This window comes from Oncorhynchus nerka, linkage group LG14 (assembly GCF_034236695.1).
Source record: "Oncorhynchus nerka isolate Pitt River linkage group LG14, Oner_Uvic_2.0, whole genome shotgun sequence".
Lineage (NCBI taxonomy): Eukaryota > Metazoa > Chordata > Actinopteri > Salmoniformes > Salmonidae > Oncorhynchus > Oncorhynchus nerka.
Window position 1 is genome coordinate 51,230,065 of NC_088409.1, and position 26,193 is coordinate 51,256,257.

General features: G+C 43.4%; 2 protein-coding genes across 4 annotated transcripts in view; one reads left to right on the plus strand and one right to left on the minus strand.

Moving 5' to 3' along the window:
- The window catches only part of LOC115141418 (adenylate cyclase type 3-like), a 29,047-nt gene extending 13,154 nt beyond the window's left edge, over positions 1-15,893 (minus strand). Inside the window, exons 1-10 of one of the 2 annotated variants that reach the window (XM_065000153.1) lie at positions 15,501-15,893; positions 13,677-15,189; positions 12,326-12,475; positions 3,059-3,201; positions 2,835-2,946; positions 2,450-2,577; positions 1,848-2,006; positions 1,323-1,488; positions 830-946; positions 191-333 (exon numbers count right to left, since the gene is read on the minus strand). In XM_065000153.1, the coding sequence (XP_064856225.1) occupies positions 191-333; positions 830-946; positions 1,323-1,488; positions 1,848-2,006; positions 2,450-2,577; positions 2,835-2,946; positions 3,059-3,201; positions 12,326-12,475; positions 13,677-14,351 (1,793 nt within the window). In that variant the 5' untranslated portion in view covers positions 14,352-15,189; positions 15,501-15,893. Of the gene's footprint in view, positions 1-190; positions 334-829; positions 950-1,322; positions 1,489-1,847; positions 2,007-2,449; positions 2,578-2,834; positions 2,947-3,058; positions 3,202-12,325; positions 12,476-13,676; positions 15,190-15,500 lie in introns of both variants that reach the window. The other variant, XM_065000152.1, reaches the window with a different exon arrangement.
- A 2,490-nt stretch (positions 15,894-18,383) lies between these two features.
- LOC115141419 (prolactin regulatory element-binding protein-like) lies at positions 18,384-25,248 on the plus strand. Of its 2 annotated transcripts, none has more exons than XM_029680256.2 (10): positions 18,384-18,569; positions 19,984-20,160; positions 20,385-20,574; positions 20,941-21,188; positions 21,293-21,373; positions 21,517-21,644; positions 21,761-21,934; positions 24,161-24,233; positions 24,319-24,478; positions 24,584-25,248. In XM_029680256.2, exons 2-10 carry the CDS (start codon positions 20,026-20,028, stop codon positions 24,676-24,678), a joined length of 1,284 nt encoding a protein of 427 aa, XP_029536116.1. In that variant the 5' UTR covers positions 18,384-18,569; positions 19,984-20,025; the 3' UTR covers positions 24,679-25,248. The 2 variants fall into 2 exon arrangements, with proteins under 2 accessions (XP_029536116.1, XP_029536115.1); XM_029680255.2 differs by having other exon boundaries at positions 18,385-18,569; positions 20,938-21,188.
- Positions 25,249-26,193: the final 945 nt, after the last annotated feature.

Below are 26,193 nucleotides of genomic sequence, written 5' to 3' on the forward strand. Positions count from 1 at the left end.
AAATTCTGTGAATTTAAAATAAATTCCCTGGTTTTCCCAAAATGCCTGGCTGGGGGATTCCCGGAATCAGGAGGGAATAAGCATGAAATCCAGAATTCGCCAAACAGGATTTCAGGAAAAGCAGGGAATTTAAGTTCCTGGAATTTTGTAACCCAACACACACCCTCACTCTCACTCTCTGTCTACTCACGCTTGTACGGTCTCTCTCTCCAGCAGTGCCTCATTGAGCAGTTTGTTGAGCTCCTGTTCGTTCTCTTGCGCATCAATCACCCTCTCGGCCAGGTCCCGCAGTCTTAGCCTCCGCCGAGGGTTGGGGAACGAAGGGTTCACCACCTGGAGTCACAAGGTGGCATTCCTGTTCTGTCATTACACCACCCACTGGATGCACCCCGATTCTCCACACTTCTTCTAAAGTGTGCACTTGCACACTCCCTCGTGGATTTAACAATGGTCGAAACTCTCTCCAGCCAATACTTACACCAATTCAATGCTTTTAGATCCATGATGGGGAGTGTGCAAGTGCACACTTAATGAGAAGGGTGGAGAATCTGGAAGTAGCCACTCTTCATTCAGGTTTGAAGTGGAGAAGGTAGCACACGTTGGAGCAACTCCTGTCTTGGAGACAGCCAAAGTACTTGGAGGTTTTTGTACTAGCCAGCACACCCCTGAATTTACATATCGAGGTCTAAATATAAGACAATGATGAGTTAATCACTTGAATAGGTGTACTAATCCTAAACTGGAACAAAGGCCTGCACACACTGTGCACTTGTAAGACACAGAGTTGCAATCCTGTGTGTTAGGGGTTACAGTATAGGTCATATGTTACCCGTGTGTCCAGCTCCTCTGGCTCGTCTGGTGTGGTGCAGGCTGTGTGGACACTCCCATTACACTCAGTGGTGTTGATCAACAATGGAGAGTTCCCATTGGATGACATCACAGACAACTTCTGATAGGAAACGAAGAGACAGGAAGGAGGAGAGAGAGAGAGAGAGAATGTGAGGTGTGTTACAGTGACTGTGGTGTGTTGACAGGAGGAATCTGGAGAGAAGAAAATATTGACATTTTTGCAACGCTTTCTTTTACAGCCTGTTGTAAGCTGTTACTTACCTGGTATTTTCATGGTATTAACTAGGAAACTACGCTGGTAAATACCTCAAAGAATTCAACTAAATTGGTGACTGGTACCAAAGTTAGACAAAAGTTATTTCTTAGTAACTACTACCTGGTTGTAAAATAAAGTTTTACAGAGGTTTTATCTCAGTGAGACGAACCTGTAAGAATAAAGGTTGAATAAAACTAGGTGCTGAGGCAATACTCACCACCCCGTTGATGCCGTTCTTTCCCATGGGGCCCTTGGGCACCACCACCAGATAGGAGTCGATGCCCCTCTCCTTCAGGTACTCACAGCGGTCCCCCCCGTTCCCCGGCTCCATATCAAACTCCCCGTGCAGACACTCCATGGTGGCTTGGGAGATGTGCACACGCCTGCCACAAAGGTCAGGGGTTATAGGTTATAGGTCAGAGAGCCTGGCATATCAATGGCAGGGCGGGTGGAGGCTGACCCTATGCCCTCCCTATTGCAAACTGAATAATTCCTGCTGTCACCCTCTTATTTGATATACAGTACATCAATATTTCCTTACAGACTTCATAACTTATTGCTAGCAATAATACATTTTGTATTGGTATGTAGGGTTTGTATTGGGCACAAACACATTTGACAAATATGAGTGCATGAGGCAGGTAAATCTTGCCTGTGAGTCCTCTAAGGTTGTAGTAAAGATCTGTAAATAGAGTTTGGGAAAATGTAATAACTTAGAAGGGTTTAACCAGTTCCTTCTTACCCCGGTATTCCCCCCGCCTCCATCTTATTGGCTACGGTGACGTCAGTGGACCAGACATCATACTGCCACCGCTTCTGTCCCAGGACGCCCCCCAGGACAGTGCCAGTGTGTACCCCCACACGCATGTCCACATCTGTCCCGGTCTTCTCACGAACATACCTACAGGACAACCCAGTCACCGTGACACAAAGCCAAGAAGAACCACCCTAGCCAGTCTTTCCCCTACCATTTGTTTTGCCTCCAGCACATCACATTATTCCTACTGTGCAAATCTCAAATGACACCCTATTCACCACAAGTACAGAAGGACCTCTGAGATGTGAACACGTCTGAAAAGGAAGTCAATCGGAATACTGAAAGGTTTGGACTTAAAAGCGCATCAAACCTTTTAAGAAAATATGAATTGTGTATTATTTTCTCAGCATTTATCCAGATACTGTAGATGTCAGACCTGTTTTCAGCACATGAAAGTAATATGTCCTACAGTAGTATACTCCCTTTGGCCCTAAGTGGGTGAATAGGATGTCCTTTGACACATGCAGCCTATACCACAAACCACTTTAAAGTTTCTACAGTCCACATTTCCATTGGGTGCTACTCACGAAATGGCCTCCACCATGGCCAGGCCCATCATGATGGAGCAGGCAGCGTGGTCCTCTCTGTAGTCTGGCAGGCCACAGATGCAGTAGTAACAGTCTCCCAGGATCTTTATTCTCAACTGGTGGTATTTCTACACAGAAACACACACACAGAAACACACAACACACACACACACACAGTGAGGTAGTGGAGAGGCTGGAACATTCAAATAAGTGATTTCATCTGTATGTGAAATGATGTGATTAATTCATTTAAATTAACTTTCATCTATAAATAAATCTGTTTAAAAGATTAGTATACATGCCAACCAATATACATTTTTAGTCAGTAAGTAATATATTTATGTCTGTGTGTGTGTGTGTGTGTATGTGTGTGAGAGTGACTCACGGCAGCCAGCTTGTCAAAGCGGGCAAACAGTTCATTGAGGAGCTTGACCAGCTCATGGGCACTGCATGATGATGACAGCTGAGTGAATCCCACAATGTCGGCAAACAAAATACTGAAGGAGAAAGGGAATTTACATGCAGTCATGACGTCATCCTGCCTCTGTGTTATATAACATAGTATACTCTATAAGTTATGTTCTCCTAGCCATAGGTCTATAGTCTTACCTGACGTTTTCGTGGCGATACATGTACATGGTGTTGAACTGCTGCATCTCCTTCTGTCCAGTCTGACTGGCTTCTTTCTTCTTCATGTCCTGTAACATCTCGTCTGCTATATGCTTGGGCAGGATGGACAGCAAGAGACGCTCCTGTGGATGACAGGGAGAGTGGTGAGGTTTCAGGCGATATGAGGAGACTCTAAAGAGCCTCAATAGACGCATGCACAGCTTACAATAAAGGCACGTCATTGTGTGTGATTGGCAGCAAAATCAATCAATGACTCAATCAGAATCAGAAAAGATTCAGTGACCTGATCAAACCACTTTCTATAACAAAGGAAACCGTCAGTTGGAAACTGTCCAAAGGAAACTGTCCGTTGCCATCCCAAATGCCTCCACTTCCATTTATATCTACTTCTATCACCCTTCAACCAATAGATGTGCTCAAACAGTACATACAGTGCATTTGGAAAGTATTCAGACCGCTTGACTTTTTCAACATTTTGTTAAATTACAGCCTTATTCTAAAATAGATTTAAAAAATAACTGTTTCCCCTCATCAATTTACACACAATACCCCATAATGACAGAGCTAAAACAGTTTTTTTAATTAATTTTTTTACATTTTTGCAAATAAAAAACAGAAATACCTTATTTACATAAGTACTCAGACCCATTGTTATGAGACTCGAAATTGAGATCAGGTGCATCCTGTTACCAATGATCATCCTTAAGATGTTTCTACAACTTGATTGGAGTGCACTTGTGGTAAATTCAATTGATTAGACATGATTTGGAAAGGCACAAACCTGTCTATATAAGGTCCCACAGCTGACAGTGCATGTCAGAGCAAAAACCAAGCCATGAGGTCAAAGGAATTGTCCGTAGAGCTCCGAGACAGGATTGTCTCGAAACACAGATCTGGGGAAGGGTACCAAAACATTGCTGCAGCATTGAAGGTCCCCAAGAACACAGTGACCTCCATCATTATTAAATGAAGGAAGTTTGAAACCACCAAGACTTCCTTGAGATGGCCCCTCATACAAATTGAACAATCAGGGGAGAAGGGCCTTGGTCAGGGAGGTAACCAAGAACCAGACTGTCATTCTGACAGAGCTCTAAAGCTCCTATGTGGAGATGGGAAAACCTTCCAGAAGGACAACCATTTCTGCAGCACTCCACCAATCAGGCCTTTATGGGAGGGTGGCCAGACGGAAGCCACTCCTCAGTAAAAAGGCACATGACAGCCCACTTGGAGTTTGACGAAAGGCACCTAAAGGACTCTCAGACCATGAGAAACAAGATTATCTGGTCTGATGAAACCAAGTTTGAACTCTTTGGCCTGAATGCCAATCGTCGCATCTGGAGGAAACCTGGCACTCTCCCTACGGTGAAGCAAGGTGGTGGAAGCATCATGCAGTGGAGAAATTTAAAAGCGGCAGGGACTGGGAGACTAGTCAGGATCAAGGGAAAGATGAACGGAGCAAAGCGCAGAGATATTCTTGATGAGACCCTGCTCCAGAGTACTCAGAACCTCAGACTGGGGCGAAGGTTCACCTTCCAACAGGACAACGACCCCACCTTCACAATAAATCCATCATCTATTTTAGAAAATGTAGTAAATTTCAGAAGAACAGAAGAGCATACTCTGAGTTTTCCTTATGTTAGGTCCTGATCTGGCTATGCCAAATGGCTGTGGGCTACACTAGTTCATTCAGCAGACAAGATTTGCTTTGAATTCCATGGCATTATTTTATAGTATAAAGAATACAATTGAACAAAGCTGAATAAAATAGAAAGGATATTTTCTCCAAACGATTTGAGGGAGTGCGGACGCGGCTCTTCTGTGATGAGCGGTTAACAAAGAAATAGGTACTCCTATATGCTTAATTTAGAGTTAATATTGTAACTTTAGTTGTTCTACAAACGTTGGGCTATATGTTTTGATTGTTAATAAACTCTGCAAAAAAAAGAAATGTTCCTTTTTCAGGACCTGGTCTTTCAAAGATATTTGGATTTTTACGAATTAACTTCACAGATCTTCATTGTAAAGGGTTTAAAAACCCGTGCTTGTTCAATGAACCTTAAACAATTAATGAACATGTACCTGTGGAAGGGTCGTTAAGACACTAACAGCTTACAGAGGGTAGGCAATTAAGGTCACAGTTATGAAAACTTAGGCCTTTCTACTAATTCTGAAAAACACCAAAAGAAAGATGCCCAGGGTCCCTGTTCATCTGCGTGAACATGCCTTAGGCATGCTGCAAGGAGGCATGAGGACTGCAGATGTGGCCGGGGCAATAAATTGCAATGTCCGTATTGTGAGACGCCTAAGACAGCACTACAGGGAGACAGGATGGACAGCTGATCATCCTCGCAGTGGCAGACCACGTGTAACAACACCTGCACAGGTTCGGTACATCCAAACATCACATCTGTGGGACAGGTACAGGATGGCAACAACAACTGCCCGAGTTACACCAGGAACGTACAATCCCTCCATCAGTGCTCAGACTGTCCGCATTAGGCTGAGAGAGGCTGGACTGAGGGCTTGTAGGCCTGTTGTAAGGCAGGTCCTCACCAGACATCACCGGCAACTACGTCGCCTATGGGCACAAACCCATCGTCGCTGGACCAGACAGGACTGGCAAGAAGTGCTCTTCACTGATGAGACGCTGTTTTGTCTCACTAGGGGTGATGGTCGGATTCATGTTTATCGTCGAAGGAATGAGCGTTACACCGAGGCCTGTACTCTGGAGCTGGATCGATTTGAAGGTGGAAGATCCGTCATGGTCTGGGGCGGTGTGTCACAGCATCATTGGACTGAGCTTGTTGTCATTGCAGGCATCCTCAATGCTGTGCGTTACAGGGAAGACATCCTCCTCCCTCATGTGGTACCCTTCCTGCAGGCTCATCCTGACATGACCCTCCAGCATGACAATGCCACCAGCCATACTGCTTGTTCTGTGTGTGATTTCCTGCAAGACAGGAATGTCAGTGTTCTGCCATGGCCAGCGAAGAGCCCAGATCTCAATCCCATTGAGCACGTCTGGGACCTGTTGGATAGGAGGGTGAGGGCTAGGGCCATTCCCCCCAGAAATGTCCGGGAACTTGCAGGTGCCTTGGTGGAAGAGTGGGGTAACATCTCACAGCAAGAACTGGCTAATCTGGTGCAGTTCGTGAGGAGGAGATGTACTGCAGGACTTAATGTAGCTAGTGGCCACACCAGATACTAACTGTTACTTTTGATTTTGACCCCCCCTTTGTTCAGGGACACATTCTATTTATGTTAGTCACATGACTGTGGACCTTGTTCAGTTTATGTCTCAGTTGTTGTGTTCATACAAATATTTACACATTTTAAGTTTGCTGAAAGTAAACACAGTTGACAGTGAGAGGACGTTTCTATTTTTGCAAAGTTTACATTGTAATGCTGCATGATGCGACTCTAATGAGGATTTGAAAAAGGTTGCTTGAAAGGCATGAGCTCTGCTTTGTTTATTGTGCAGGCTGTACACACTACATCAGTCACTCATTCACAATTTGATAAGCACTAGAATTTCACAGCAGCATCCTGTGTGGCCGTAATGCACCCTAAAAAAATCCATGCCTTTTGCGCCCAGTGGCCGTTGTGATGGAGTACTGCATGCTCCATCACATGATCGGGTCTTTCTCACAGGCTAAAAGTGAAGACAGACACATTTCGGACACAACTGCTTGCGTCCTTATCCAATTCCTAGGTGCATATTGAAGATATTGGAAGAACTGTTCAAATTTACTTTTCGTCAGCCAACAAGATAAGTAGGCATAACGAACAGCAAAAGCACTAGCCTATGTCAATCTACACTGCTCAAAAAAATAAAGGGAACACTAAAATAACACATCCTAGATCTGAATTAATGAAATATTCTTATTAAATACTTTTTTCTTTACATAGTTGAATGTGCTGACAACAAAATCACATAAAAATGATCAATGGAAATCAAATTTATCAACCCATGGAGGTCTGGATTTGGAGTCACACTCAAAATTAAAGTGGATAACCACACTACAGGCTGATCCAACTTTGATGTAATGTCCTTAAAACAAGTCAAAATGAGGCTCAGTAGTGTGTGTGGCCTCCACGTGCCTGTATGACCTCCCTACAACGCCTGGGCATGCTCCTGATGAGGTGGTGGATGGTCTCCTGAGGGATCTCCTCCCAGACCTGGACTAAAGCATCCGCCAACTCCTGGACAGTCTGTGGTGCAACGTGGCGTTGGTGGATGGAGCGAGACATGATGTCCCAGATGTGCTCAATTGGATTCAGGTCTGGGGAACGGGCAGGCCTGTCCATAGCATCAATGCCTTCCTCTTGCAGGAACTGCTGACACACTCCAGCCACATGAGGTCTAGCATTGTCTTGCATTAGGATGAACCCCAAAGAAATGCCACCCCACACCATGACTGACCCACCGCCAAACCGGTCATGCTGGAGGATGTTGCAGGCAACAGAACATTCTCCACTGCGTCTCCAGACTCTGTCACGTCTGTCACATGTGCTCAGTGTGAACCTGCTTTCATCTGTGAATAGCACAGGGTGCCAGTGGCGAATTTGCCAATCTTGGTGTTCTCTGGCAATTGCCAAACGTCCTGCACGGTGTTGGGCTGTAAGCACAACCCCCACCTGTGGACGTCGGGCCCTCATACCACCCTCAAGGAGTCTGTTTCTGACCGTTTGAGCAGACACATGCACATTTGTGGCCTGCTGGAGGTCATTTTGCAGGGCTCTGGCAGTGCTCCTCCTGCTCCTCCTTGCACAAAGGCGGAGGTAGCGGTCCTGCTGCTGGGTTGTTGCCCTCCTACGGCCTCCTCCACGTCTCCTGATGTACTGGCCTGTCTCCTGGTAGCGCCTCCATGCTCTGGACACTCCGCTGACAGACACAGCAAACCTTCTTGCCACAGCTCGCATTGATGTTCCATCTTGGATGAGCTGCACTACCTGAGCCACTTGTGTGGGTTGTAGACTCCGTCTCATGCTACCACTAGAGTGAAAGCACCGCCAGCATTCAAAAGTGACCAAAACATCAGCCAGGAAGCATAGGAACTGAGAAGTGGTCTGTGGTCACCACCTGCAGAACCACTCCTTTATTGGGGGTGTCTTGCTAATTGCCTATAATTTAGCAAGCAACTTTCCTTGGCTTCTTACTGCGTAACAGGCAGGCTCCTCGTGAGGCAGGTGGTTAGAGCGTTGGACTAGTTAACCGTAAGGTTGCAAGATTGAATCCCTGAGCTGACAAGGTAAAAATCTGTCATTCTGCCCCTGAACAAGGCAGTTAACCCACCGTTCCTAGGCCGTCATTGAAAATAAGAATGTGTTCTTAACTGACTTGCCTCGTTAAATAAAGTTGTAAAAAATATATATATATTATATATATATAAATATTGGCAAAATCGGCATCCAAAAATACAGATTTCCAATTATTATGAAAACTTGAAATCGACCCTAATTAATGCATTCCGATTAATCGGTCGGCCTCTAATCTGAGCTCATTCAGATGCGAAATCAAACCTGGGCCAAAGCAAGGAAAAAGGACTGGAAATGTTTCAGACAATTGCGAAACAGATGTACTGTCTTGATTAAGAAAGCTAAATCAAACTGCCTTTTAAACTCTATATCCAACTGCTGGTGATCCTTCAAAATCTTGGAAAACAGTAAATGCACTGAAGCATACAAATTCCTCTTCTTCCCTGCCTAAGCAAGTTCTGTCTGACTCTGGCATCATAACTGAGAAGAATGGGATAAGCGATGCTTTTAATCATAATTTTATCCAGGCAGGCTTTTTATTTGCCAGAAATTGTGGTTAAATTGACCCTGGTAAGTTAATCAACTGCTCTTCCTCTGTCAGCCTCGATGGTTAACCCATCAACTTCTAGTGAATCTTTGTTTTCATTTCAACAATTTACTATATGTGATGTGCTAAATGCCTTGCTTAAGACTGGTAAAAAAATCCACGGGGGCTGATATTCTTGATCCATTCTTGCTTCAGCTCTCTGCCCCACTGATTACTGAATCAATAACCCATATTTTTTACCTGACGATTATATCTGGTACTATACCCAAAGGTTTGGAAGGCGGCCCATGTACTACCCCTTCACAAACGTGCAGACCCTTGTGATCTAAATGATTAAATCACCCTATTTCTAAACTTTCTTGCCTTGCTAAAATATTAGAATCTTTGATTAATTCTCAGATAAGATCTTTCTTATTTTTAAAATGTATTCTAAATGTACATCAGTCGGGTTTTAGACCAGCTCACAGCACTATCTCTGCTGGATCCCGAGTTATAAATGATGTAGTTAACTGTATGGATAAAAGGCTTTAGATACTTTTGATCACTCATGGCTAATTCAGAGTCTTTCCTCAATTGACCTAGACCAGATTGTATGTAACTGGTTTTAAAATGTATTGACAGATAAAAGTCAATGTGTATATCTACTGATGGTGTTAAATAAGGTTTCCTGGATATTACGAAAGGTGTCCTACAGGGGTCGATTCTGGCCCTGTGCTTTTTAACATTAACAATATCGACATGTTTTTTTTTTAAAGAAGAAGAAACTGCACTTGTATGCCGATGATACTGTTGTGTATGCTATTGCTCCCACGGTTGAGCAGGCTCTATCTGAACTACAGTCTTCCTTCATTGTATTACAGAAAAACTTTATTGACCATGGAATTAGTATTGCATGCAGGTAAAACTGTTCTCTTAGAGCATATAGAAATAACTCTGATGATTGAAGCATGTCATTTGGATAGTGTCCATATTGATTGTGTCCCTGCTTACAAATATATGGTTAGATTTAAAGCTGTCTTTTAAAAAGCTTCTTTTTTTTTACCTTTATTTTACTAGGCAAGTCAGTTAAGAACAAATTCTTATTTTCAATGACGGCCTAGGAACAGTGGGTTAACTGCCTGTTCAGGGGCAGAACGACAGATTTGTACCTTGTCAGCTCAGGGATTCGAACTTGCAACCTTTCGGTTACTAGTCCAACGCTCTAACCACTAGGCTACGCTGCCGCATATTGATGAGTTATGAAGCTGATAATAAAAATGGTCTTCTATTGTTATGATTTTTATGAATAATGACTAAATGATGTATACATTTAACATAAGAAAGGAATGTATGTGTGTGTCGAAAGAGAACGAAGAGAAGCATTAACCTATGTTTGAACCGACCCGGCTGTAACTCTGGGGAAGATAAGATAGGACAGGGAGAGCCCCACCAGAGCCCTCGTATCTGGGGGAGACTGGAACTGTCAGCTGAGTGGTAATAAACTGTGGTGAAACTCATGAGAAAATCCCTATGTTGGTGTGTATGTATGTGTGTAGGGTAAGAGAAAGTTATAAAAGGAATGTCTTTGTATATGTACAGGAGCGCTCTGGTAAATAAACCTTACTGACTATTGTAAACTGGCCTCTGTATATTTCATGTCAATAAGAACCTTACAAATTCTTAGTAATAGACAGAGTATTTTAAGTGAAGTTCAGTTTATGAACATTGAGAACAAAATTCTCATAACATCTATAGAAATAGGTCCTGCCTCTCGCTAAATAGTAGAAAGCAGATTATTCAGTCGACGTTCCTATCGGTCCTAGACTACGGCGACATCATCTATATGAAGTCAGCTGCCACTTCATTAAAGCTGTTAGATGCAGTTTAACATAGTGCACTGCGCTTTAATACGGGCTAAAATGTTTGTGCTCGTAGTCACTGCATTCTTTTGATTTATTAGGATCCCCATTAGCGACAGCTAGTCTTACTGGGGTCCGACAGACAATTGGTTGGCCCTCTGATGTCACGTAGGTTGATACATTGCTATGTTTTTATTTAGAAAGCCCTTTTACAAAACATCTCACTGTACCTAACTTCTTTACTAAACTTTAGACATACGAGTTACCACACTCTGTCTCAGGGATGGCTAACTCTGGAAAATCCTTTGGTTGCTACTGAGTTAGGTAAATCAGCTTTTAGTTTCATTGCACCTTATTTATGGAATAATCTTCTAAATGTTCTTACATTTGATATCTGGGTGCCTCTAGGGAAATTCAGTAAGCTGATTGAGAACCTTATTTACTATTTTTTAAACTGACAAAGGCTTATTACTGATGAATGTGTTTGTATTTTACAACCGTGTTTCTTTCTGCTTGCATTTTGATGTGTGTATTTTCTGTCATTTCTGTAATTCAGGGCTTATCTGTAAAAGAGGCCTTGGTCTCAGTATGACTCCCTGATAAAATAATAAACATCCAACGGACAAACATGATATATAATCACATATTACACAGTACATAGACATATAGACCTATAGCTTTTCTCCCTGTTAAAAGCACTGTCCCTATACACAAATCTGATTGGCCTAAAACTATCACTCATCTGAACAGATTCCACCCTTGATGACCCAAGACCAGAAACATAAACATTGGAAAACACAAACGCATCAGGCAAACAAAAGCCTTGAGTTCACACACACGTGGAGGGAGGAAAACAAATAACGTGGCGGGGTTTTTCTACGTTCTTATCAAAACCTGACGGAGAGAGACAAAAAAAATGGGCAAGCGAGTCAGCAGAGTGATTACTGCGGACATCGTCTCAGGAGGCCGGTCGCTATAGTAACCTGCAGCGACCGGATGCTCCTTGATTGGCTGGCGGCCCTTGTATCCCGGCAGCCCATGCTTCTCCATTAGTATTCTGGGAGTCTCTCTCTCTCTCCCTCACTTCCATAATCACCCCTTTCCTCTCAGCGCTCTCCCTCTTTCTGAGCTCTATATAGCAGTGACTGTCTGTTCCATAAATAGTAGCAATCAAGAATGCCCAATGGCCACAGCTGTGAGACGGGGAGGGAGGGGAAATGACTGCTGACACAGTGCTAACTCAAACAGACAAAATATGCACAAGCACACACACACGTAATTAGCTTAGTATACGTGTACTGTAACAGTAGATCAAATGGAGCTGTAGATACTAAGAATTTTGTTTCAATTCCCTTTGGCTTCAACGTAAATAAAACAGGTCTGAATCAGAATCACATACATTCAAACCAGGGCACTACTCTGGCACTGCCACATGATCCTTATTTCCCCCCACTCTCTAACCTACCACTCAAACCTACCAACCTCTGTCACTTTTCTCTCTCTGCACATGTTGTCTCCTGCCCTATATTGTATATGCCCCTCTGTCCTCCCACCATATGTTTTTGCCAACACTTCCTCCCTGTCTCAGTCTGTCAGTCTCACCTGTTGCTGGCTCTGTTCCTCCAGATTGAGTTTGACCTCCAGGGACTGCCGTGCTTCCAGGAAGGCCTTGCGGTGTTTCCGGTCTGCCATGTAGTAGGACATGACGCCCACAGTGATGGCACACACATAGATCACTATGTTGGCCAGCAGCTGGAGAACGCCAGAGTCATTAGACACACACGACATGCACACACCACCTGCACTATAACAAACACACAAACAGGCACGCACAGTAGCCTTTCACTGTTAGTCTACACCTGTCGTTTACGAAGCATGTGACAAATACAAATTTGATTTGACATACGGACACACTCTGAACGCTGTGGGGAGGAGCCTTGTGTAGACTTATCATGATCTAGGCTAGTGGTATCTTACTGAATTGCTGCAGCAATGAATGTGGCAGACAGGCAAAAAGAAACCAGCACTCTAAATAAACCATTACCAAACTCTTATAGGTTGCAATGGGGTGGCTACTGATGAGTTCAATTTCAAACAAAGTTTGGATACTGCACTGTTTTGATTGAATAATATTTTGATTCACTCATCTTGAAGCTCTGATAGGGTGGTTGGCATTTTATTGGGCTGCCTGCCTCTCATTGGATTAATGTGACATTATGATAAAGACATGAGCATACTGAGAACCAAAATCTGTGGACCATTTGAGAACAGTATTGATGTCAAACAAGAGAATGACCTTTAAAATAACAAATATAGACAAATGACAAAACCACAGAGGCTTTTTTTTGCCATTGATAATTCTACCTAAGACTCTTTTAGTTGGTAGGAGACACCAGCCTCTGCTTTGTCACCAAAACATTTGATACCTTCAGCCTGTTTGCAGACTCATCAGTAACACCTACTCATTGTAGATGCTAATGGCATAATGTGACATAAATAGTACATAGACTTGAGGCTAATCTTCTGCATGATGAAATTATTTCAACACACCATTTGTTGTGATCAGGAAAGCTTGCATGACTTTACCTGCACTGTCATTTTAACATTATTAAATCTGCTGTATATACCCTAGTAATTGCTCATAATTCCTTGAGTTGCAAGTATGGCATGTTGCACTGTTCCTAGTTATTTTATGAGCTACTTCACAAGATATGTTCACATCTCTCTACCTGCCACCCTACTATCTACCGTGCCTCCCCCACACACACACACCTCCCTGTCTCCAACCACACCTGCAACTTCCTTCCCCTCCTGCATGTGTCCTCAGCCCCCATTCTTACCCGTCTCCCTCTCCACCTGCAACTTCCTTCCCCATCACAACTCACCCACTCCCACTCCCGCTGCAATTCATCCTCCACCCAAGGTGTGTCCTCAGCCCCATCCCCACTCTCACCTGTCTCCCGAGGGCAGCCCCCTGGATATCCTCCTGCTGCTGCTGAGCAATGGTGACCCCCAGCACTAGGGTGTGGACCCCGCACGACACGGATGTGATCAGCACAATGGGCGTGAGCCGCAAGGGCAGTGTCAGGAAGAAGGAGAAGCTAAAGAATGCCTGCCAGCCCACTGTGTCACTGGCCTGGTGGAAGCGGGCATAGTTCAGGCCCAGGTAGCAGAAGATCTGGGCCGCTATGAGCACCCACAGGGCGTAGGGCACCACACGTCTCGAGATGCGGTCGGGTAGCAGGCCGTAGCGGCACAACACATAGAGTAGGATGTCTGATGCCAGGCCCAGTGATGCCACCACCACAGAGGCCAGCTTTTCGCCTGTGTAGACTACAGCGCACATGACAATGATGTAGCTGTCAAACAGGGCAGCAAACACAACCAGAACCAGTAGGGTTTCGTGTCGCTGCCGCCGGAAATAGGTCTGATAGAGGTTCTCCAGAGACTCGGGTGCAAAGGTGAGCCGCATGAAGCGTGGGAGGCAGAGGCAGCACCCTTGGCTGCGAACCGTTACCTCGTGCGAGCGCCCCACGGCATGGCCTGGGTCCGATGGTAGGGTCACAGAGCAGTCCGCCGAATACTCTGCTGAGTACTCCGGCTCTGAGAAGGCCCGGTTGCGAGGCATCGTGAATAATGACTACGTTTTGTATTCTTCCTGTGACCTCGTCGTAAAAAAAGTGGAAATCTGTTTGTAGTTCTGCAGGTGTAAAACTCCTCAAGGTACTGTTGTAAGGTTCAAACGTAGGCCTACATCGTGCTCTCTCATCGGGTTCCCTTTTATTCTCCTGCGTGTAAACTGAACCCTTTGCCCTGAGGTGTCACGAATGTCCTTTAAATCCCACGTAGTGTCTTGATTATCAGGATCTGCACTTTGGAATAGCTTTACTCACATATTTGTTAGTTATACGCCTCTGACAGTGTCAGTTGATTCACCAATCCAATGTTCTCTAAATGTAGGCCTAAGGCAAAAGGAGCCCATGGAAAATTCACTAAGAATAAAGTGGGGGCGATAATATAGCTTTGTTTCTTTTCGAATACAAAACTTTGTTTACATTGCCACCCTTCTCTCCATATTCATTGCATCAAGGTCGTCACCAATGTTCACATGGGGTTTCCATGGTGAAAACTCAAAAGAAGTGAAGAATATGGGATGCTGTTTGATCATGAATCGTGGCCCCTCCACCTGAGATAACGCCTGACTAGCAATCCACGTTGGGAAAAACAGGGATTTTTAAGAAAATTACTGGGAAATATGGACAGCCTTTGCAAGTTTTGCAAAAGAGGCCTAGATTCGTTTCTTCTTTGCAGTTGACAGACTGATCCCGAGAGCAATGTCTTTCGTTCCCTTCCAATATTTAGCTTGAGAAAACTGCGCCTCTGTCCTCAGTTGATAATAACCCCGGAGCACTCTGCGGGACTTCTGATTTTACAGTGCACACAGGAAATCGGCTACATGTTGCGCTCTATGAAAAAGACAAAAACGTTAGAACTTGTAAAATGGATGTCCAAAATGACACCATCGAGACTATCCATTTAAAATACTTAAGTATGTTTTTCCGTGTTATTAAGCAACACGGTTTTCCAGCCTACAGTATAAGGACATCATATTTACATATTTATTGCCCTCATTACACATATTGATGAGTTTGTTGCCTGTGATTTCAGGGTTAAATCGCGTGGCTACATTTCTATTTCGAAAAGGTGCTAGAGGACTGCTATTGTCATACCCACTTAAATGATCGAATGACTGAAAATAATAAGCGTCATTATTTACCCATTCGGTATCCATTTAACATGTGGTGATGGCCAAAGATGAACGTGATCTTTCAATGTAGGTTTTCATTCTCCAGTGACTCGACGTTTGGCATCTCCTGTCTATCTATCCCTTTTAAAATGCCGCATGTGAACAGAGATTTTGTACCAGATGCTGTAAAAACCATCCGCATATTGTTGCATCCGCTTACAGAGCCATGAAAAAGCCACTTTCGATCTCCTATAGGTGGTGCTCGCTCTTTTAAGGATTAGATGCCACTTGTAATCAAAACAGTGCGTTTGGGGTGTTTGTTATAAGAATAACATGAACATGTCCCTCTCGACGAGTAATAGACTACAATGGACTCTCGCCTTCTGCAGAAAACACGGAACAGCTCTGCTTTTTCGCCCTCGATCTTCACTTTCACCCCTGATAAGCCCGTCCCAGTCTTTAGATCACCCCCCTTGCCTCCCATGTACAAAGTCAGAAATTAGGACAGACAATTCCAAATAGGATAACTACATGTAAATAGCATATCGTTATTCATTATGACTGGATGAACTAACATGACACTTGATTTCATATTATGGATTAATTGCCATTAAAGTTCGCATAATGTTTTCCCGCCTCCTAGCCATACCAGCACAATGTCTGAGTGCACTAATTGACTCTGACCATTATCACACCAAATGATTAACTTCTACAGTTAATTAAAGGTTTAAAAAAAGAAGGAAAAAATGTTCGAAGTTTGGGCCTACCCCTGGATCCAACAAACACCGTAAAAGAAATATGCATGTCACTTGAACCAGTCTTTGGGAGGGAACAATTGATAGCGTACTTATCGACAACTGTTCCCGCATCGGCTTGAACAATCCAAACAAGAGCAGCAGTCCATTACACAACATCAGTTTATTTTGCTCACGCCCACCCTATTTTAAGTCAACGGTCACTTACACAGTTTAGAAAATCATATAGCGGGTGCAGTAAAATGCCAAACAGTGTGTGTGTGTGGAGCAGGAACTGAGTCTAGTCTATGTGCTCCAGGGCTGTTCATGCACCATATGGCGTCGTTGTTCATTATTATTTTTTGACTATGAGATGCGTTCAGGTTGTTGTGTCTGGTCATTTGTTTGTGTCCCAGAAACACTACTGGCTGTGCCGAACCTGCCGAGACAGGCTTCTTTCGTTGACACTGCCATTAGACCTGTATTGATTATTCCACTGAAACCCTGTATTGAACGTGTGCTCAATACCCAGACCATTGACCTTTTTTTACTGGAAACAAACTCATCAACAACTCCCTCCCTTCCTCTCAGGCCCAAATTGAACAATCATACTTCCCCCTGAATTCATTCCTCTATAGCTTGGGGTGTTTGATGCCCCATATCACAAGGTCCTCTCCTTGTCACCATGCCCCCCCCCCCATTCCCCCATAAACACACCCCTTCATCTGACTTTTGTCTCATTTTTTAAGTGCATGATGTATCAATTTGGATTTTGTTAAGGAAGCAGAGGTTAGAGACCACGAGAACACATGTGGACATATTTTTGAGAATGGAGAATTAACCTACCACTACCTATATGTGCCTCGATGCAGCCCATTGAAATAGATGAGGCTTATAGGTAACACTCTGTAAAAGTGATTCATTAATTGCTGGATCCCAAGACTGATGTTGCCGTGGAGAGACAGATTTCCCCAGAGAACAGCCAACAATAATTATTAAACAGTGCTCTTTACCACCAGCAAAGGCTGAGGTAGGACAGATGAAGATGGTGTGCAAAATTAGACACAGATTATGGGAGGCAATGGATTAGGGTACATCCTTTAACAGTTGACAGATGATTATGTAATGTCATGATTTTATTTAGAGGCATAACAATTGATTGCTTTGCTAAAGCGGATTATACAAGTCCGGTTTTCAGAATTATCTCTTCCCAGTAGAAATGGGCAAGGGAAGGGTGAGTGACAAACGAATCCTGTTTATTGTGTCTAACCATGTCTCTCATCAGGTGAGGGTTTTCTCTAGATTCATAAATGAACATTGTCCTATAACAATATCACAATCATGCTCTCAGTATCACTATTGTTTTAGAGATTTTTTTCATCATCCCTCTCATGTGATTAAGCCAATACACTGTAACTATTTGAATGACCCTGTTGGGCAGAATCAGAATATGAGGAAAGTGTTATTATCAATACATTGTTTGGCCAATATAGGCCTGTGCAAATATGTTCTGCTGTCCATGATCTACAGAAGGTTTTAGCTCTATGTAGAATAGAATACATCTATGTAAAAAAAAATGTTTGCAAATATTTGTCTCTTGTTTTGCAATGCTATTAAAAATGTTTATTGTGTTTAGAAAAACAACAACAATACAGTTAAATCAATACAGTGTCACAGAAAAATGAGATATATGTTTCACCGGATATATAAATCTGAAGCCTCCTCCGGTTGGCATTTCCGCTCACCACCAAATATGGTTATGAGAGGAAGCCTAGTGGCTGGCAGTGGGAGAAGATGGAGTGAGATGGATTTTGGATTTTGATCAGTTTTTTTTACAGTTTTCTGTTCCCCAAACTAGAATCTGTTATGAACAGAGTGGACCAAGTTTTGTAGACTTTACCCTTTGCCAAAGTTAAAAGTACATGTATAAAAATGCGTTATTTAGTAGCGCAAGAACAAATTGAGTTATTGCACACGCACACTCCACAGAGTAGACGTTACCTAACGGAAATGCTAGAACGCACCAATAGGATTTCGCTAACTCGTGCTCGGCTCTGCCCACCTTGCTTGTTCTGCCCACTATGATTACTTTTCGCCCATTGGAAACGACGGGGTGTGGTCTATCTAGGGCTAGTTCAAATGTGTGTGTTTTTTTTACAGTGTACGTACAGCGGCGTCTTTAATGACGTAGTCGCTCAGATTGCACGCTGCTGACGTGTATGTAGGGAAGTAGCAAGCTGGCTACCTAGCAACTTTAGCGTTATTTTCATTAGATATGTGCAGCCAGTGACAGCTCATAATGGGAATAATAGCCAACTAATTGAAATAATTGGCATCAGAAGAGAAATCGGAGCAGATTACACAGGTAGAGTTTGCTACACATGGGTTTGCAAGACCTCAAATACATGAGCATACACTACCCAGTACACCATTCATGCTCAATTAGCTAACGTTAATGATTGGCTGGCATGCTAAAAGCTTAGATGGCGAGTTAGCTAGCTAGTTAAACTGCCTTGTACAGATTTATTGTGGAGTGACAATTGCAAAGATTAAGTTCTGTAGCTAGCTAGCTAACAAGACTTTCGCGATGGTATGTTTAGCGAGCTAACATTAAAATAACAACACCTGTTCTAGGGTGGGTATAATTTGTGGAACGTTCCAACAGGAATATGTTCCAAAAACTTCGTTGCCAACAAATAACGCATATAATGTAGCACGATCAATTAACCTTGCTAACGAATAGGCATCAACTCACCACGTAGTTTATTCTGAATGTTTGTCCATAGGCTACCAGAGTGAGGACATACATTTTTCGGAATAAACGTGGTGAGTTAAACACAATGAAATAGCCCGCTCCCTACCCGGTATCTTATTCGACCGCAATACAACTTTGTACGCGTTGTTTGTTGGAAACCTTGTTATTTACGAAGTTTTTGGAACAGATTCCTGTTGGAAAGTTCCACAAATTATACCCACCCCCTGTTCTAGTTAGTTAGCAAACGATGTAGCAAGCGCTTTAGGCTTGACAGGTAGAAGATACCATCCCTACAGTTACTCTTGTTTGCACCGGAGGTCGTAACGCAATCATGGTTACATTAACACACCTTGGAGTCGGCGCGAGATATGGGTCAGAAAACCTACTTAATTGCAGGGATGGGATATGCCACTGTACTCCAAATGTTACCTTTATCCACACTGCTCCATCGAGAAGATTAAAATACTGCTAGTTTTCCCAGAAAACGGCACTTTTCATCCTCAGCTAGCATGAAGCCAAAAATGGCAATTTCCTAGGAAAACTAGCAGTATCTTCTCAATGGAGCAGTGTGGATAAAGATACAATTTGGAGTACAGTGGCATATCCCATCCCTGCATTGAGGTACGTTTTCTGACCCAAATCTCACGCCGGCTCCATACGGTCTTAATGTAATTATGATTGTGTTCCCAGCTCAGTGTAAACACCTGTAATGGTAGGGTCAGGATCTTCTAAAACAGGAAAAATATGTGTACTGTCTTTAATATACAATTTTCCACCACCATATTCGGGCTACTTAGGATGTTGCAAACCGTGTTCAGCCAAGGGTGTGCAGCATCCTAAATTGTCCGAAAATTGTATTTAACTTCTGGAATCCCACGGACTGTTTTGTGCAACCAAATACAATTGAAAGCAACACTAGTGTATATAAATACACCAGCATTGCTAAAAGCAAGAATCTAGCTACTATTGTGTAATTCTAGTTTTTTGTCTTGTATTTTGAGTACTCATGCATCTGTTTCTATAGACAAGGAATTTGACCTGAAGTGGATTGATTCCTTCAAGAGCCATGGGCAAACGGAGGATGCCAGACCTGTATAGGGCCCCCTTCCCCCTCTACACAATCAAAGTGGACCCCAAAACAGGATGGGTGATCACTGCAGGAGGGGGAGGCGGTTCCAAGACAGGCATAAAGAATGCAGTGGTAAGCTACTGAATGTTTAGGTGATCATGTAATGGTTTTGCTCTATGGGCACAATCTCTCAATTTCTAGTCTCTTCTCTGTCTTCACACCTTTTTACCTTGCATGTATTATGTAAGTGTGAAAATACAGAAACATTGTAGACATTGTAATTCAGCATTTATTTTGATCTAATTAAATCTGAGTAATGTTGTACAGTATTTGCTAAGTTGGGACTGTCTTTTCAGCACTTCCTGGGTTTGGAGTTGGTAGGAGATCAGCACTGTGCCACCCTGGTGCACTCTCATGACACAGACACGCGTGCCACCATGAACCTGGCAATAGGCGGGGACGTGATCGCCGCAGGGCAGGACGGCAGATGCAGCCTCATGCGCTTCAGACAACGCCAGCCCAGGGGCAAGGCCGCAGCCAAAGACTGTAAGGAAGGGACACCCCCAAAAACCTGCCATTCACTTTTATAAACCTCTTCATACACAAAGTTCAAATTATCTTTACATATATATTTACTGTAACATCATTCCTATCTTACATTTAATCTCTTACATCGGTGTTTCTCAACCCTGGTCCTGGTGACCCAAAGGGCTGCACATAATTATTTTTGCCCTAGCACTAACACACCCGATTCATCTAATTAATTCATCATCAAGCCTTTGATTATTTAAATCACGTATGTTTGTGGTAGGGGGGAAAAACAAAAATGTGCATCCCTTTTGGTCCCCTGGAGAATGATTGGGCAACACTCCCTTACATTAACACATCACTATGCCCCTTATTTTCCAGCAGGGGGTGGCAGTGAGCAGGGTGCAGCTAGGAGACGTGCTGGGAAAGGGGGTAAGGGTAGTGAGGGAGCTGCTGCTAGGGGCAATGTGTCTGAGATGAATGATAACACCACCCAGATCTCTGTTGACACGTTTGGGGAGGTGCAGTCGGACCTCAACCCCCAGGACCCCCTCCAGAAGTGTGTGAGGTTCAGTCCTGATCTCAGCCTCCTATTGACTGGCGGGACAGACGGACACATCAGAGTGTGGGAGGTGAGTTTAAGTTATGCCAAAATAGCCGCCATGTTGCGACTTCTCCCCAATTGTTACTGTGCAGGTTTTGAGCTTGACTGTAAATGCCTCTGCTCTCTCACCAGTACCCATCCTTAAAAGAGAAGTTGGACTTCAAAGCCCATGAGGGGGAAATTGAAGACTTGGACATCAGTCCGAATAACAAGGTACTAAACAGCTAATAAGTATATGACCTCGATGTCTGTCTGTGTTGGAATCACAGTAATGAGAAGGTTATAAACATAATGTGCAAGCTAAACTGGTAAGTGTTTTCTGACCTGTGTGTGTGTTATTTTGTGTTTCTGTGTAGCACCTTGTGACGGTGGGCCGGGACTTTGCCTGCAGTATATGGAGTGGCAACCAGCTAGCCATGAGCCTCTGTTGGCATGAGAAGATGCCTCAGATAGCAGCAAAGTCATACCGCTATATGTCTTGCAGGCAAGCACATACCCCTTTCTCCTACAAATTTTCATATACCCTGTTACATCACAGGGTAGCTCTGATCCAATAGCCACACTAGCATACCACATATGTTTTTTCATTCTCCCGTTTAGGTTTGGAAAAGTCGAGGACCAGAAAGACACCCTGAGGCTCTACACCGTCCAGATCCCCCACAAACGAGACAGAAAACCTCCACAATGCTACCTCTCTAAATGGGACGGCCAGAATTTCCTACCCATGCTGACGAACCCCTGCGGCACTGAGGTCATCTCCACCCTGGCTGTCAGGTGAGGGAGGATGGAGATGATACCTAGGATTCAATCAATCTTTCCTTGCCCCCTCTTCTGAATTGGAGAAGGCCCCTCCCCTCAGACCTTCTTTTCCAATGCATTTTGAGGAGGCAAATCAGAAAGGATGTGAGGAATTGAGCAAAGATGAATTGAGATAGAGCCTTATTTGTTAATCTCTGATAAGGTTGCGTAACTGCTCATTGCAGGTATTTCTCTGTGACATTACTGTGTCATAAATGTAGGGCTGATATGGACAAAATATCATATCACAATATTTCTCACATTTATGATATGTTTTTGATTAGTAACATTTCTAAATTTGCTTTATGTGTTAGTTGTGCATAATCCTAGGGTGGCTACACATACATTTGAAGTGATTTTCAAAGGAGCTTTCTCTGTTCTGTACAATCAAACTTCAACCAAAAGTTGTCTAATTTGACCATTTCCACACTGCCATGTAGGTGCGCACAATATGCACAAAAAAAATCAAGGCCTTATTTTTAACTAAGTATTGCGATTTAGATCAAAACACTTGGGTGTTGGAATCATGGAAATAGAATGATTATTCTACACTCACTGGAGAGTTTTAGGTACATCACCCCATTCACAAAAATGGATTGCTCCTACAGACAGTGAGTTACGTGGCTTGCTATATAAAGCAGGCAGACGGGCATTGAGGCATTGTTACTGTTCGATTGAACGTTAGAAAGGTCACTCGCTTTGCCCAAAGTGACATTTAGTGTGGTATGAATGTCGCTGCCAGGCATGCTGGATCCAGTATCTCAAACGTCAAGCCTCATGGGCTTTTCACGCACGACTTTGTCTAGGGTTTACCTGAGAATGGTGCGACAAACAAAGAAATCCAGTCAGCAACAGTCCTGTGAAACAGCTCGTTGATGAGAAAGGTTGAAGGGAAAATGGCAAGAATCTTGCAACTCTGACAAACAAATAACAGTGCAGTATAACAGTGGTGTGCAAAATGGCATCTCGGAACGCACAACTCATGGATGCGCAATTGTACCAGACAACCACACCGGGTTCCACTCCTGTCAGCTAAAGAAGAAGCGGCTCCAGTGGCCACGCAGTCACCAACACTGGACAATTGAGGAGTGGGAAAACATTGCCTGGACTGATGTTGCGTCATGCTGATGGCAGAGTCATGATTTGATGTAAGCAGAATCCATGGACCCATCCTGCCTGGTGTCAATGAATTTATTCCTGGCACACATTAGGTCCCTTGACACCAATTGATCAACAATCATTTCCAACACCTTTTGTAAAATCAATGCCTCAAAGATTTCAGGCTATTCTGGAGGCAAAGGGGGTCCAACCCAGTACTAGTTGGATGTACCTAAAACTGTCTGGTGAGCGTTAGAATGTAATAGTGGGCACTTTGAATACACTATTTGACAGGTCAATGAATGAAAAAGCCAAGCAAGCGTTCATAGAACTTGGAATTTCAATACTAATTGGAGGTGTTATTGTGACAGGGTAGGAACAAAATTGTTGGTAAGTGTTTCCCATGGGAGTGGAACCCTATAAACTTTGGCTACATTAGAAGTTTCTCTTACTTCATGTAGCTATAGCTAATATATTCATGCTTTGCCTATTCCTCTCTGATTTAGAAAATACTGTTGCATAAACAACATGCTGATTTAGGCCTACACCAGCACTGGTATCAGGCTGTATTGGCTAGCTACATTTGCTCAAACTCAGTACATTTATTAGCTAACTAGCGATTTGCATTAGCGGCTAAAACGATTTTAGCCACAACGTTCTAAGAAAAGACAAACTAGCTGTTTGCAGACAGTAAGATACAAACTAATAGTGTAATTATAGAACACTTATATTAAGAAGCAAAGTGGAAAGCAACATCGCTGTCATCAACATATTGTTTAATCTGCTGCATTGACCATGCAGTGAACTGTCGGCAAATGATCTTGTGGTCTAACAGCAACTGCGCTCCTTCAGTGACGGAGGAGAGAGACGACTCGAGTTGCGGAGTAAACTATTTTTAAAAAACGGAGTGGCGTATCACATTTTAACAAACCAAACATTGAAATACCGTTACAGAAGGTGAAGTAAAAACTCAAACTGGTCTGTGCATCAATACGGTATACTGCCTATCCCTGAATAAATGTAATTGTTGTAGATATTTGTTCTTCCCTGTTAACCAGGAGTCAGTGGCTCTTTTTTTATTTTTATTCTCACTGTGTTCCACAGTGACTCTGGAACTTTTCTCGGCCTTGGGACAGTGACGGGATCAGTAGCAATCTATGTCGCCTTTTCACTACAGGTAGACAAACACACACACAAATAATTAGCTGCCTTAGCTTATCCCTGTGTAACTCCCTATTTATCTTGTCTCATTGTCTCTGTAGAAGTTGTACTATGTGCAGGAGTCCCACGGCATTGTGGTGACCGATCTGGCTTTCCTGCCTGACACTCCCAAAGGCCAGAGCCTCAAAGGGAACAACGAGGCAGCCATGTTGAGTGTGGCTGTGGACAGCCGCTGTCAGATGCACACGGTACGAAACCGAAGTAAGTGGTTTGAATTGGTAGCATTGATTTAGCATTGTGAGCAGTATTGTCTTTTCCTTCACCCTCCTTCGTTCTCTCTCTCTCCCTGTATCTTCACTGTCCCAGGATCCTTCCCTATCTGGCTGGTGCTGTTCTTCTGTGGCCTCATGGTGGTGGGAGCCGTCCTGCTCCTGCAGCACCTCTTCCCAGGATTCATTTAGACTTTGACGGGGATGTTAATTGGCGGGAGAATGAAGGAATCCCAGACCGCCCTACAATCATCTTCAACAACCTCAACCTCTGAGGAACTCTCCTGACGCAACTCAACCCTGGGACCATGCATCCATCTCCTACCTATAGCCATCTTACCACACTTGCTGGACCGTGGAACATTTTAACCACACTTGCCCAACCCTGGACTACATCTACTAGAGCCATTTACCCACTCTTAACTCTATCCTCCCAACCCAACAGCATTACCTATATCAATGACAATACCCTTAACCAATATTTGTATCCCCCATCCTTCCCTGTCACCCCTAGCCCTGATTCAGGACAGCCCAGTGAACCATCCTTGCTCCTTCCACCCACAATTCTGCAAGACTCAAGAATTTCTCTTTTTTTCTTGATCTGTATCAATCAGTCATAATCTTCTTTTTGATTTTATACCATGGTGGGGGGTTAAGGGCTCAGCTTCAGTTCTATATCATCATGAATGTGCAAGGGGTGGGGCTTTTTTATCATAGATATTTAAGAAAATGTAAAATTATAAATATAAAATGTGAATCATTGCTCTGTCTGTCTCCATCTGTCCTGTGCATACATAAACACACACTTGTAATTTTAGCAAGTTGGTTGGATAACATTTCTGCATATGGACTTTCTGTACCAGTTTCCATTGAGGCCTGTTTTTCCTGCTTTGCCCACTAGTGGGCATCATAGACCAAATGTTTTTATCTAATATTATTCATCCCAGACTGGAAAGCAGTCTAGGCAACAGGGCATCATGACCTTCAGGGAAAAACTAAATAAATTGTGTTTGTGGACTCCCCTTTAGCTCCATTTACAATATTGAAAGACCTGGCAAGTTCTTCTCTGAAGGCTCCTGTATAGTATCTCTAATTGTCTCCTTTCAGGCCTATTCCAGCATTAAACCAGATTGACAGGTGGAAGAGTGGTCTTTTTCTGCTCCACACAGCTCCGTAGATGTGTTTATGTACAACCATTCAGTCTGGGCCCGGGGCTTGCTCTGATTAGTCAGAGCTGGACCAACTGATACATATTAATGTGATGGTCCTGAGTGCTCTAGCCACTCTCACGTGTCATTTAACACTACTTAGCTAAGATGGTAGAAAGCGATAATGTTCCTAAATAAAAGATGAGGCAGGCTATGATCCAGTGTATGTGATGGTTTTCTGTATCTTGCAGAGTCTACATACTTTATATTAACATTCATTGTATGGTCTTTTGTAGCATGGCATTCAAGATTCTGCATTTTCTAGACCAAAGCACCATGGAGAGTGTTTGGTTTGTTTCAAATGGCTGGCTGACTAACACTATCATCAAGCTGTATAGTTCATCTGTGTTTGTTTCAACCAATTAAACACTTTATTGGAATCTCTATTGTCGAGGCTTAATGGCCTTCAACTAAAGAGCTTTAATGATTTTCTCTTCCACTTTCTTCACACTCTTTAAAATAATGCCACCAGCCCGTCTGGGTTACCTGAATATGTAAC